Source organism: Leptonotus elevatus, chromosome 6 (assembly GCF_054856555.1).
Source record: "Leptonotus elevatus isolate MCC_2025b chromosome 6, RoL_Lele_1.0, whole genome shotgun sequence".
Taxonomy (NCBI): domain Eukaryota; kingdom Metazoa; phylum Chordata; class Actinopteri; order Syngnathiformes; family Syngnathidae; genus Leptonotus; species Leptonotus elevatus.
Window position 1 is genome coordinate 14119174 of NC_141244.1, and position 13651 is coordinate 14132824.

A 13651-nucleotide genomic window follows, 5' to 3' on the forward strand; every position below is an offset into this window, starting at 1 on the left:
GCACTCAAGGATCCCACCAATGGCTACTACAACGTGCGCGGCCACGAAGATCGACACATACGTGGCGGCGGATTCTCCGAGTACGTTCCCAACCCTCGGCCTGTCTACACGCCGTCGCAGCTGCCCTCCCCAAGCCCGATGTACGGCCAACACGGCACCCAACCACGGGTCTACGACTTCGCCCACCGTTACGCGACCAACACCCTGACCCAGTCCGCGTACGAACAACAACAAGCCGCACAACAGCAACCCTCTCAACCGGCCACCATTTATCCCACCGACACCGTCTGCAGTGGTTCCGCTTACCTGCCGGCAACCTACGGCCGCGCCTTCACTAGTTATGTCAAGCCAGCGTCTTATGAGAAAGTGGACGCGTACGACCAATCGGACGAGGCCAGCAAGGTGTCCAGCTCGCCCCGCTTCTCTTACGCCTCGTCACAAGTGTCCTCCCAACAGTCGGACTACGGCCGACCCTCACAGCGTATGCAGACGCATGTTTGATTAGACAAGGGGTGTTGGAAAAAACTACGTTGTCGCCACATACACATGTGGGAGAACTAACATGAACAGAGACTTTGTCAACTTTGGACAAGTATTAAGAGGAAGTCACTACAAGGCGAAAGGAGGGATGCTAAACAAAGCTGGAGAATTCAGCAGTTTATCTCTGCATGATTGACGACACACGACCCAAACATGCTCAGTGGACTGGAAAACCAGATCGACTTGACAAAAGTGGTATAGCTGCATTCAAGTTTACTCGGTGTCAACGCTGAATGCGAAACATCTGCAAGATGAAGTTACCACAGCTTAAAACGGACATGAACAATCTACCATCATCTGTCTTTTGCTGTTTTTGGTTGGCATGCAAAAGGAATACTAAGCACATTTGTGTGTCGATTACCAACAAAAGACTGAGCTAGCCACAGAAACAAACTAACCTGCGCAATTTTGGAATGCTTCGGCCTGACCTTGATCCTAGAAAACTACCGGACCACAAAAATGTGAAAAGGAGTCAAATTTTAGCCTTGATTTTAATGAAATTGATGGTAATTGTGTGTTTTAACAAGGAAGCAAATGAATAGGCCATAAAAACCCAAAGATGGTGACCATTTTACAGGGTTGGGGTCCCTGTACTGCATTCCTTACCCTGGCACTGTTTTCGACAGTCTTTTGTGATTGTGGAACAGAGGAACGTAGGGTATTACCAGAACAATCAAATGTGGTCGTTTGTAAGTAACACGGTGGCAATCTTGAACTTGAACGAAACTTGAATGCCACGTCAGGTGGGGGGGGGGGGGCAGCAACGTGCCAGGCAGTCGTCAGATGGACGGTTTACATCTTAATCAAATGGTCTCAAAATGTTTACAAGAAACAGTACTACCCTGGAAATATCTGTACAAATGGCCTAAGCCCATGTTTTCTCTCTGTTGCATGCAAATGATGTGTCTAGTGAAAACCTTCCGCATTTCGAGTCATGTCCATTTCATGTTTGAGACGTTTGTTTCGGCTCCTGGCTCAGTTGCATTCTACCTTGTGGATGTTTCCGTGTATGATGCCTGTACTGCCATTTGACGCTTGTTACCAGGCAGCCTGACGACAACAAGTACAACTTGATAGTGGAGGCAAAATCATCGCTTGTCTTTATTTTTATATTTTATATAAGCCTTAATGTACAGCGTGTAAGCTGCTCTATTGTAAAATATCTTTATATAATATGTATCCATCTTGGTTTATTTGGAGCCACAGATTTTCTTGCTTACTTTACCAATCATTGAATGCTTTTTTTGTTTGTTCTTTATTTTTATCCCAACTAATTGCCATTTGCTTGTTCATTCTTTTAAAAATGTATTAAGAATTTTATTTGCTAAAATAAGCTACCATTGCTTGTATCTTTGTACACATATTTATATTTAAATAAAACCATTTTCGATAAAGTCAGCGTTGAGTGTGGAATTTTGAGCAGCTCCACTACAGAGCGGCGACAAACAAAGCATCCCACGTAGCAACAATGATGAATACGTAAATTAGCAGCGCTGTCTTATGTTGATTTTCCTATTCCCCCAGCGGTGCTGGGCTTTTAATGAAGACAGATGCGATCGTACAAACCCCCGCTGCACGTGTACGCTCCTCCCGGAACACGGCATGCCCATCTCTTGGGCTAATAGGACAGAGCTGTGACAAAAGCAGGTATTATTGACGATATGAGTTTGTCTTGTCACCTGTGTTCCCCAGGTAGGCATGCGGCTCGTGAGGAACATGCTCATTACCTCTACAATATCTCACAAGGTATGCATTTGCATAACAAATGCAGCATGTGTAACACGTGCACCTTTCCTCTCCGTTGTGTGTTTTTTTTTTTTACGGAGTCAAATTTGGTCTCATGCCGTCTTTATTGGATGGCCACCTGTGTACACAAACAAGCGAGCACGGCATACAATTGAGGCATCCTTACTCGTTCTCCTAAAGGTAAAAAATAATGTAAGAACTGTCAATGGAAGGGCGACCAGATGTCTCGTTTTGACAGAGACGTTCCAGTTTGAGCTTCCAACCCCATTGTTTTGTCCCATCCTAGTGTCCCGTTTATCGCCATGTGTACGTCAATCACACAGTGAACTTCCAAACTCATGTTTGCGCCATCATTCGCATCTGCATCTAATCGGTAGGTGTGTTTTTCGTCATACCAGAACTACATTTACTTCCTTCTTTTTTGTGTATAAGCATCATAGGAAATGTAGTCTTTCTATCCTAATACTGCAGGCACTGGTCATACTCAAGGCAAGCGGAGCTTTCTAGCGGGATACTTTCAATGTTACAATGCGGGACCACTCGACCAGCATGAGGTAAAATAATAAGATTTTTTATTTATTTTTTATCACAAATACCACAAGGATAATGTTGAGTGCTACATCTTGTTTAGTGCTGTTGAAATGTCAACCAAGATAGCATTTAGCATGAGCTAACTTACCCACGCCTGTTGACGAAGCATGACTGATAGCATTTAGCATTAGCTAACTTACCCAACCCGGTTAACGAAGTATGACTAGCGATAAAATTCGGTGATTTATTTTAGATTTGATTTTCAGTTTAATTGTAGCATCCCACGTTCATTTTTGAAAATCTGGTCATTCTTAAGACGACTGAAAAATACTACAGAGTGACTACAACACAAGTCCAAAAACATGCAAGATTTTAATGGGGTTTATCAACATAACGCGACGCATCTACTGTAACATTTTGTTTTTTACTTTAATCGCAGCGACTTTTAGGAGAGAGCAGCATATGCATCTAACCTCAACCAAATCGACAGGGAGAGTTGCCGTGGGCCTGTGGCCGAGGCTCGCTCACGTAGCATGACGTCACATCAGCTCGCGTCAGAAATGCACAGGTATAAATAAAATATTTAATCATAAGTGCGTTTGGTGAAATTAATAGTATAGTTACACATGAAAGAGGAAATTCAACGAGAAATTGAGGAACACATTTTAATTACTTTTTTTATATATAAAAAAATAAAAACATACTAAACCAAGCCCATAAGATCACTGCCACATAGTGTACAATGCACACAAAAATATTTGTCAACAGTCAATAGTTGTGGCTTCTTTGTGACATTGTGTGGAAACAACAACAAGTATTTGCCCCCTTCAATAAATAATATTCCAAATTTAGGCTCCCGACAGTAATATTTCCATCAAATGAAAAAGCCATGTAGGTAAATTGTAAAAGAAAAAATGAATCAAAAGATGTTTACGTTTGTCAAACAAATATTACGATTTTACGTACATTTTACGTCCAGCAGAATCATTTTGGGACTGAATATCAGAGTTGGTGATTTTTGAATTTTGATCAAAACATGTTAAAATGTTTTTCCAATTTGTTCCCAACTTTGGACATTGCAGCAAAACAAAAAAAGTTGCCTAACTGGCAGAGCATTTCGTTACTTAAAATCATATAAAAACGTTGCTTCAGAAATCTATTGACAGTGACATGATGGCTATAAACAAGCATTAAGGGTTCTGTTTTGGCAAGTAAAACTCCAAATTAAGTAATTAACAAGATATTAAAGCTCTTCAAAAATACTCCAAAAATGTAAAATTATTTCTCCAGTGTCGAACAGTAGGAACAAATTTGCAAAAATGCAGATGATACTCATCTTTAGATTTGTATCTTTGTGTGAGGATATTTTTATTTGTAAACAATGAAAAGACACCGAGGTTGATTACAATACCAGATGTGAGTCAATGTGGCCGATGTGTGTGTCATAATTGGAGTGTGGGTGTGGGGGGGGGGACTAAATAAAGTGCTTGGAGTCATTCATGTGAAAGTTTGGGTCCATGCAATGTCTCACCAGTCTGCTGCTATTAAAAAATGAAAATAACATTGTTCCATCTCCACGTCCTTTCCCCCCACCCCCTCCTCATCACATGATCAAACACCAGTCTCTTTTTCGATCCATTTTCTCAGCTTGGTGACGCGAGAGTAGACGCCGGGCTTGTTGCGGCGAGCGCAGCCCTCACCCCAGCTCACGATGCCGGCCTGGAACCACTTCCCGCTCTCCTCGAAACACACCAGGGGCCCTCCGGAGTCTCCCTGGTGAGCGAGGTCATAAAAGAAGGGTTCGGAGTTTGCCGCTGGCGGCGAGAGCACTCACAAGAACGTGTGAAGAACGTCAATCTCACCTGACATGCATCAATTCCTCCTTGTAAGAATCCGCTGCAGAGCATCCGCGAGGTCACCTGGCCCTCGGTGACGACGTTGCACACAGAGTCGTTGATGATTTTCACCGAGGCCTTCTGGAGGAGCTGCGCCTTTTGACCTGAGAAAAACAGGACAAAGGGGTCGGCGCTCCGCAATGTTCGCCCCTCAAATCAAAGGTGTTAATGGGCCGGATTAGTGTTGGCTAATGAAGGTTTAAGAGGCTTCCCGGAGGAGCGGCACCCGTCTTGATGTATGGATATGGGGAAAGGCTTAATGGAAGAGAGCAGATTAGAAAGAGATGAGAGGGAAGAGAGGCAGGAGAGAAGCATGGCGTGACGCGAGAGAGAAAGAAGCAGGACGGACATTAAAGGAAAGAAAGAGGACGGGATGAAATGCGAGAGATAAAAAGAGGAAGAGAAGAATGATGGAAGATGAAGGGCTGAAATGAGGCGCTCGTTGGGAGAGGCAGGGGGGAGGAGTGAAATGTCTTAGTTTTGATGAGTGTTGGATATGCAAAGTGGGGGAACGGACACGTACGCGCCAAGTACTGGGTCAACTGTAATCGGGGAATAATAGCTGAAATGTACAGAATGGGTACAATAACTACAAGGGCTGGGCGAGCACCGATATTAGTATCGTATCGGGCCGATACCAGGCCTTATTTCAAGGAATTGGTACTCACAAAAGTGGCCGATACATTTTTCAATCACGAACTAGAAATTAGATAATAAAAAAATTAAGAATTGACATAAATTTCATGACATTTTAAGGAAAATTATTCACTTTTTACTCATTCACTCCCAGCCATTTTCACTGAAGAAATTCCCTTCACTTCTGGCTGTTTTACTGTATTTTGACTAATTTTGCAAGGCCCACAGAATATTGTGTTCTAAAAATATGGAACCTACCAAAAGAAAGATTTTCATCAGAAAAAAAAAGTATATTTCTATTTGTTTCCATTTTGCAGTAATTAGCATTAGAAGTGTCATCATTATTCACAAATCTGTTTAAAACAGTGAGAAAATAGCTCTTTGCAACATGGCCCTGGTTGATCTCTTATACTCTGCTGCCACCTGCTGGCCGTTTTTTGTAATAACTACCATTACTTTAAGTGACCTCTTCAGTTCAGAGGCTGCATCAGCCTTCTGTATGTTTTAGCATTAAAAAAAAATAATTTTATATGTATAAATCCGTCTTTGGGACCATGGTAATATTTAAAATACAACGTATTTATACGTTTTTTTAGAGCAGGTGTAGGCACTCACGTCATACCACCTGACTGTTTTATCATCAGGAACTAGAAATTGAAAATGAGAAAAATTGAAAATTATCATGAATTTCATGGAATTTTGAGGAACATTTTTTATATTGGCATATATCAGTGTTTCCTTAAAATTATGTCAGTTTTTTTTTTGGGGGGGGGGGGGATTTTATGTATCAAAATTACTCGTGATATAGTGAAGTACTAGTAGTATTGGTGCTTTGGTGACTGACTACTCAAGAGTCGAGTACTTGTATTGGGATCATTCTGGGAATTGTATTGAACATCACTAATCAAAAGTACTAGTAGTATTGGAAATTGGTATCCGTATCGGTAACTACTTAAGATTTGAGTACTTGTATGATATCTGTTTGGAAACATCCCCAATCAAAAGTAGGCTATTAGTAGTATCATACTTGGTATCTGTGACTACTCAAGAGGAAAGTACTTGTACGATATTGTTCTGAAAAAAGTGGAATCAAACATCCCTAATCAAAAGTACTAGTAGTGTCTGTATTTTGTATCAGTGGGTGCTCAAGAGTTGAGCACCTGTACAGTATCGGACTGAAAAAAAAGTGGTATCGAACATCCCTAATCAAAAGTACTAGTAATATTAGTACTCTGTTTCGTATCGGACACTACTCAAGTTGAGGACTTGTATTGGTATCGATCTGAAAGGAAATGGTACCAAACATCCTTATTCCAAAGTTCTAGTAGTATCTATACTAGGTATTGGTATCGGTGACTACTCAAGAGTTGAGTACTGAAAAAAGTGGTATTGAACATCCTTAATCAAAAGTACTAGTAGCATCGGTAGACTTGAGTACTTGTACTGGTATCGTTCTGTAAAAAGTGGTATCGAAAATCCTTAATCAAAAGTACTAGTAGTATTGGTACATGGTATCGTATCAGTGACAACTCAAGAGTTGAGTACTCGTACTGGTATCGGTCTGTAAAAAGAAAAAGTGGTCGAAAGCATCCCTAATCATTCCCCAAGTTAAAAATAGAGCAGGCGCAAAGACGGAAGCAGAACATCCAATGTATGCTGAGTACCTCCTTCTCGGAGCGCGCCCCAACCCGTGACCGAGCAGGACATGCCTGCAGGGAAGACGTGGGAGGGAGCGGGTAGGCAGATGGGTTGGATGGTATTAGTCCATTCCAGAGGCTCGCTGAGCTCCAGCAGAGCAATGTCATAGTCAAAGGTCATCTGGTTATAATCCGGGTGGCTGATGATCCGAGTCACGGGGCGGCGCTGGACGTTTTCGTGCTTGTACTGGTCCTGCATGCCGCTGTACGTTTGCCAGTTGCTCGCAATGCGATTTCTGGTTCAGCAAAGAGGATGCAAAAGGTTAGGCAAGCGCAACAAAGCTGTGAAAAGATTGAATACTTTGTGAAATCAAGAAATTCAAGTAAACATCATTAGTCTTCACAAGGTGCAATTTGCATTCATTGTTTCGTCGCACTGTCGACACTCCTTATGATGATGTATTGGGAAGGAAAAGCTATAAGTGATTCCCATTTGTGGGCTTGTAAATACTTTGATTAAATAATGTTGTTCTATTCTGCACATATCAATATTTAGTGCAAATCTGCAGAAACAATCCACTTTCTGCTCAATTATGTTGAAGTGCCTTCTGCAGTCCAGCGTGGATAGTGCTCCACCTACAGGCCACTTTTAAAAGTGCAGCTGTGTCCTTCCTCAAAATGAGATGTAAATGTAGGCCCCCCAAGGTTTTTCTGAATTAACTCTATCATCAGGGGCTCTTTTTCAGACTTTGAAATTTATATAATTTGTCCTCTGTTATGCATAGTTCAAGCTTTTTTTTCCCCCAAGAAGGGTGCATAATGAGATCTGATAAAATGTCAAATATGTGATGAATAATAAAACATGATAACAGTATGCACAAGAGATCCCCTCTGTGTTTATACATTAAGTGTATATATAGCCGGGACTCACGCTGGGTCGTGATTAACAAAGCAATGGGCAGCTGAAAGGAGCCACTTTTCAGAGATGATGGAGGCCCCACAAACGTGCCCGTTGGTCAGGAAGTGCAGGCTGACCTGCCAGGGCCATTCGCCGAGCTCAGCGTTTTGGCCTCCTACGATCCGGTTCAGTTTATACGGCCGGGTGCCACATTCTGGGAACGTGCGGAGGAAGGAAGAGAGATGATGATGATGATGAAAATTAGATCAAGATGCCTTCAAGCTATTCTGTCTATTAGGAACGCTAATAAAAGGCAGAATGTCACATTACGTGATCAAAATGTAGGAACATACACCAGCCATACCCTACGGCTACATCTGAATAAAGAAATTATACAGATAAAAGCTTCTTTCAAAGACTCAAAAAAATAAAGCAGTCAATGCCTAGGGCTTTTTTTTTTTAAACAGTCAGATGCACAGCTCAACACTGCTTTTTTCATAATCTCCTTTAAATGACAATAGGGAGATTAAAGCCACTTTCAGCCCAATACTGAACATGGTGACGGGAAATAAAGATCAAGACGACGACTTACTGCAGCTGGCCTCGTCCGACTCGTCGGCGCAGTCGTCGACGCGGTCGCATTCGGCGTTGACTTTGTTGACGCACTCGCCGCTCTTGCACTTGAAGCTGAAGGCGGAGCAGATGCCCGGCGCTGCGGCGGTCGGGTGAGGACAAGCGGCAGCCCGCATCAAAACACATTCACTATTCAAATCGACCGACAACTCCCAGCAAAACAACACCGTGCAATCAGCCAGACTTCAAAGTGAGCAAAATGCATCGTGATTGAGGAGATTTCATTGATTAGGTAGGTGTATCGAGTGGGCTTTAGTCACACAAATGAAAATAAGGAAAACTAAAGTGTAAACCAAAAAGACAGGAAAACAGGAAGAAAAATGTGCATAGTGAGAAAATATATTAAAGGAAGCATTAAAGGCAGCTTGCTTTGTAAATCCTCAACCGGCATTCCGGGCACACTGTGGATGAAGCACTTAATGGCTCGTGTGACTCGCTTATAAATCACTCTGCTGTGGATTTTCCAATGCATGACTGAGCCGCGAGAAAATAAGCGGCAGCGCTTACAGGTTTTACACGAGGCCTCGTCACTGCCATCCATGCAGTCCGTCCTGGCGTCACACACGACGTCCCGAGGCAGGCACACGCCATCGCCACATGGCCACTCGTTCTCCTCGCAACCTGGATTCAAAAGGCCAAGATATTAGAAGTAGCATGGAAGAGGCAAAACAAAAACAAACCAAAAAAAAAAACATCCGCTTGGTTGACTTACCGCAACCTTCCTCGTCGCTGCTATCCCCGCAGTCATTAACGCGATCGCAAACCCACAGTTTCGGTTTGCACAAACTGTTGCGGCAATTAAACTGGTCCTTGTCACACTCTGGGGGAACACAGAGTCACATTTTAAGTATACGAGGAAGGAAAACAAAAATAAGCGCCTGAGGCAGAAATGGCTCCAAATATACATTCACACACATGTCAAGCTTTTAACATCAACAACACAATTAGTAGAAAGTTAAGTCATATTGGTGGTTGGCAGACATTTGCAAAGCCGGGAAACAGATCTGTACACGCTTTGAGGAAAGTGTCTGAGAGAAATCAACCATCAGACTAAAAAAAATGCTATTTGATGTCTGGTAACATCAGTCTATCCTTTTTATTTTCTCCTAGACTGTGTGGAACAATTTATTGGGCATGTCTCAATTTTTCCATTTTAAAAGACATGTTGGACAATTCTATGGTCCTCCTGGGATTCATTTTTTTTGCTTAGGAACTTTATTTTCCCATCTTATCCTATCCAGAGCCTTGATGCCGATTAAAACAAAAATTGACATGCAGATTCCAAAATTGTAGTCGTTTTTTTTTCTAGCACGTCCAGGTTTTTCGCCACTGCTTTCCCCCCAGATAAGTAAAATTCCAATGAGTAGCTGTCGTAAGAAGTGCTGATTAAGGCTTTTCTCTTAACCTTGTAACCAAGGGCATACCAACTTGACGCGATAGAGGAAAAACCGAGATCAGTTTTAGATTCTGCACACTAAAATTTGTTAAAAACAGATAACATCTCAAACTAAACAAAAATTGTGTTTCCCAGTGTATTCAAAGTAGTGTTAATTTTATCCGCCATTTTAAAATTTCGTCAGAGTTTTAGTCCAGTTTCAATCACGCTTTATTAGTTTCAATCATAGGCAACATCATCCTGTTTTTATTTAGTCGACTATAAATCTAGCATTTTAGTCTTTATTTTCGTCCAAGAACACATAATTGTATTCATCTCGTTGTAGTAAACAAAAACGGTCAACGTTTTAGTCAGGACAATCATTTAACCCCTGTATTTTTTGTCAGCAGATTATGTTGAACATTTTGGATCTAAAACGATTGAACATACATTTTCTCTCATATTTTTGATGAAAAACAACTTTACATACAATTAGAGTATACCAACAAGTGGCTACTACGGCTACATGCTATAAGATTATTAAATTAGCCAGCATCAGTTAGCGGTCGGATTAACATTATTGTTGGAACGTTATAGCCGTTGGATTAAGGTTACGTTCTAACTAAAATTTACTTTTTATTTTATTTTTTTAGCCTTTCACCATGAATCCACCTCCTGTCTGTAAGGTGTGTTACTGTGTCACATGACAGTTTAGCAGAAACAGGATTTTACAAAATCATATAATTTTTCTTGTTTTGTTCATTAACTAAAATGTCCATACATTTTTGTCCAGTTTTTAATTAAGTGAAGTACATTTTCGTTTCGTCTTCATTAGTCTACGAAAATGCATACCGATTTAGTCCCTTTTAATTGTTTATCAACGAGAGTTTTAATCTAGTCTAGTTTTTGTCCGGTGAAAAATTTGTGTATTTTTGTTTAGTTTTCGTTGATGACATTAACACTAATTCAAAGTTTTAAAAAAAGACACAGATGAAGTTGACCTCAGTTGCACCCTACGGTCTTATGTTAGCAATACTCATCACTCTGCAGTGACGTTAAAAGTAGAGATGGATTGTTTTTATTTTTAAACTACTGTTGTTGTTTTTTCTTATGTTCAAAAGGAAGTAGTACCTTGTCACCTCGTTTTGTTTTCTACAAAAGTTAAACAAAGGTGATATTTGTATACATTTGGCATGTACCGTAACAGACCACAATTAAGCTAGGTCTGTGATTTTTAACAAACTATATACTGTAAGTGGTCCCCACAAAAAAAACTGAAGCCCAGTACCAAATGCCCCATGGTACCAGATCAGTGGTTGGGGACCACTTCACCACACACACATGACCACAAGATATAATTGGAACCTAAAAATGTAAGAAAATCACAATCCGTTTCCCGGTTCCCTGTCAAGCAAAGACAACTTTGTAGAAACTCATGAGATATGTGATTGTTAGGAGAGGAAACGTACTGCATTTCATCTCGTCGCTCATATCGCCGCAGTCGTTCCAACCATCACACTGGAGTTCTTTGGCAATGCAAATACCAGATGCGCAGGCAAACATGTCGGGGCAAGCTGGAGTAGAACAAAAGCGAAGTGAAAAAGGGAGTGACACAGTATGTTTACGACTGTCATGTTGCCATCGCTCATCCCCATTGATCAGTGCAATTATATATCCATTTGTGAAGATGCCATCAAGGGCGGCGGGCTTTCAAGTGGAGTGCTCCGGAGTGACACTGGCATAAAAAAAAAAATAAATGGACCCAAAAAAAACAACCGCTCAGTACTGCTGGAGTTTCACTGATGCACTGTCGAACCCTTTGTCAAGTCAGGCAGCCACCTCACTGCCACGCTATAATGGAAGGCTTTTGTCTTGTCTGCCTGCAAAGTAGCATGCAAATCTTCTCACTCTCAAGAGACTTTTAACTCACGGTTTCCAGGATCGTAGGCACTGTACTCGGCGCTGAAGCCTTTGTCGGTGTACGACTCGTCGGAGTGGAAGATCACTTCTAAGGTATTAGTGGTGCTGGTCAGAGCCAAAGAGGAAAGCTTGCCACAATACCTGGTGCAAAAAGCCAATCATATATTTCATACAACAATAAAAAGTTGGCCATTTTGCGTTTACACTCAGAGGATACTTCAGTAGGTACTGCACAAAACAGTAATTAGAGATGTATCGATATCCAAAAATCACAATATGATAAATATCACGATTTGAAACTCACGATACGATAATGAGCTCGGTATTGTGAGGAGGTTGGCAATATAAAGTATAATAACAGCAGTGACGGAGAAATAGGCTTGGCCAGTCATTGTCATGTGCTCCTATTGGCTCAGCGGCGCAAAGTATCATAGTCTACATAATTCACAATATTGTGTTTGGCTGAGCGGGCCAAAAGTTGCTGTGTTTTTTTTTACTAAGATGTTAAAAAAAAAAATGCTGGTCCACAGTGGCCAAAACATTCCTAATTAAAATGAAACTGCACTAATACTCTAACCACCAGATGAGGCTATAGAACTGCACAAATGGAATACAACCTGCCTTTTTAAAAGATGTGCTATTTCTAATATTGTAATATCACAATATCACTGTTATCGTTACATCCCTATTTATCACAAGATCTATGTTGACAATTCATCAGTTAGATGTTGATTTAACATATGGGGCCATTATTGTGCCAAAACCCTATACAAATGCGTATTTCGATCTACAAATATGCAAAAAGTATTTGTATCCGTAATATATCTCTGACCTGTAAACACCGGGGCTCTTGATTGGCTGTAAATTTTACATGTGACTTTTGTCAGTCCTGCCATACAGGAGTCACAAAGGCGTGTGGGGATTTGCAAATAGGTAAATGGAAACTTGTGCGTAGCACCGACAACGGGACGGGGACGCTGGCGTCAATAACAGTTCCATTGTTGGCTGCAATCTAGGCCATAGACACAGTTTGTTTTCTTGTCTTGCTTCAGTCCATATTTATGTCCGTGAGCGAGATGAACTGCACTGCATAATACAACAGTAGTAGTTTCTATTATTTTTTTTAACTCTAATGGAGTTAAATGAGGGAATCGAATTATAAGAAACATTTCGGTAAAAGCCAAGGATGAAGCCATTACATTTTGGTAAAATAAAGGTACCTAATGTTGTGCCCAGTGAGTGTATGATTACATTATATAGTAGTGGGTGAATTCCTACTTTTTGCCCATGACTTGCACATAATCTTTGTGACACACACGAGCGTCCACCCCAGGTTCTTTCATTCGGAACAGGGTGAACTTCACACGCACCTTTTTCCCAGCGGGGACCTAGAGTGCAGAAGCGTTTGTGTCATTACAGGCTTATTTACCGCAATTGCGCCTGCATACACAAAAACATGCAGCTTGTAACACTTGTAAGCGGATGCATATGAGCCGCAGCTCGGCTCCATCGGCAGCAGCCTGACAGATGAAGATAGAGGAGATACTGAACAGCTTCGTTTCTATAATGCTGCCTCAGCGTTCCTCTTCTGGCAGGCTGATGGAGGAGGAGGAAACTGCGGGAAGGGGGGCGGCGTTTCACATAAAAGGGGGCGGTGGGGTGGGTCATTGCTGCAAACCTTGATGGTCCACTTGCAGTCCACAGCAGGAGGATAGAAACTAGGGTAGAGTGGGGAGGTGAAGACTCCTGTGCTGGCGGTGAGGACGCTGCCACAGGTACTCACTGAAAACAATGCATCACTTGTTTCATCTCACATCAGCAGGGACGTAAAACTACTAGG

The 13651-nt window shown here is 41.6% G+C and overlaps 2 protein-coding genes and 1 long non-coding RNA gene across 4 annotated transcripts in view; 2 read left to right on the forward strand and 1 right to left on the reverse strand.

The window, feature by feature from the left end:
* Positions 1 to 1934, forward strand: part of kirrel2 (kirre like nephrin family adhesion molecule 2) — a 44103-nt gene extending 42169 nt beyond the window's left edge. For both annotated transcript variants that reach the window (XM_086078371.1, XM_086078372.1), the window contains exon 15: positions 10 to 1934. In XM_086078371.1, coding sequence (XP_085934497.1) covers positions 10 to 501 — 492 coding nt within the window. In that variant the 3' untranslated portion in view covers positions 502 to 1934. The remainder of the gene's footprint in view (positions 1 to 9) is intronic.
* Positions 1935 to 2401: 467 nt separating this feature from the next.
* Positions 2402 to 3385, forward strand: LOC147172152 (uncharacterized). The gene is made up of 3 exons (XR_015095365.1): positions 2402 to 2659; positions 2758 to 2840; positions 3257 to 3385. It is a non-coding gene; the product is annotated as an uncharacterized LOC147172152 (long non-coding RNA).
* Positions 3386 to 3468: 83 nt separating this feature from the next.
* st14 (ST14 transmembrane serine protease matriptase) overlaps positions 3469 to 13651 on the reverse strand; it is a 28548-nt gene continuing 18365 nt past the window's right edge. The window contains exons 9-19 of the mRNA XM_086078370.1: positions 13490 to 13593; positions 13090 to 13199; positions 11822 to 11952; positions 11361 to 11465; positions 9229 to 9336; positions 9024 to 9137; positions 8476 to 8595; positions 7917 to 8097; positions 7013 to 7281; positions 4680 to 4816; positions 3469 to 4590 (exon numbers count right to left, since the gene is read on the reverse strand). Of these exons, the coding sequence (XP_085934496.1) occupies positions 4429 to 4590; positions 4680 to 4816; positions 7013 to 7281; positions 7917 to 8097; positions 8476 to 8595; positions 9024 to 9137; positions 9229 to 9336; positions 11361 to 11465; positions 11822 to 11952; positions 13090 to 13199; positions 13490 to 13593 (1541 nt within the window). The 3' untranslated portion in view covers positions 3469 to 4428. The remainder of the gene's footprint in view (positions 4591 to 4679; positions 4817 to 7012; positions 7282 to 7916; positions 8098 to 8475; positions 8596 to 9023; positions 9138 to 9228; positions 9337 to 11360; positions 11466 to 11821; positions 11953 to 13089; positions 13200 to 13489; positions 13594 to 13651) is intronic.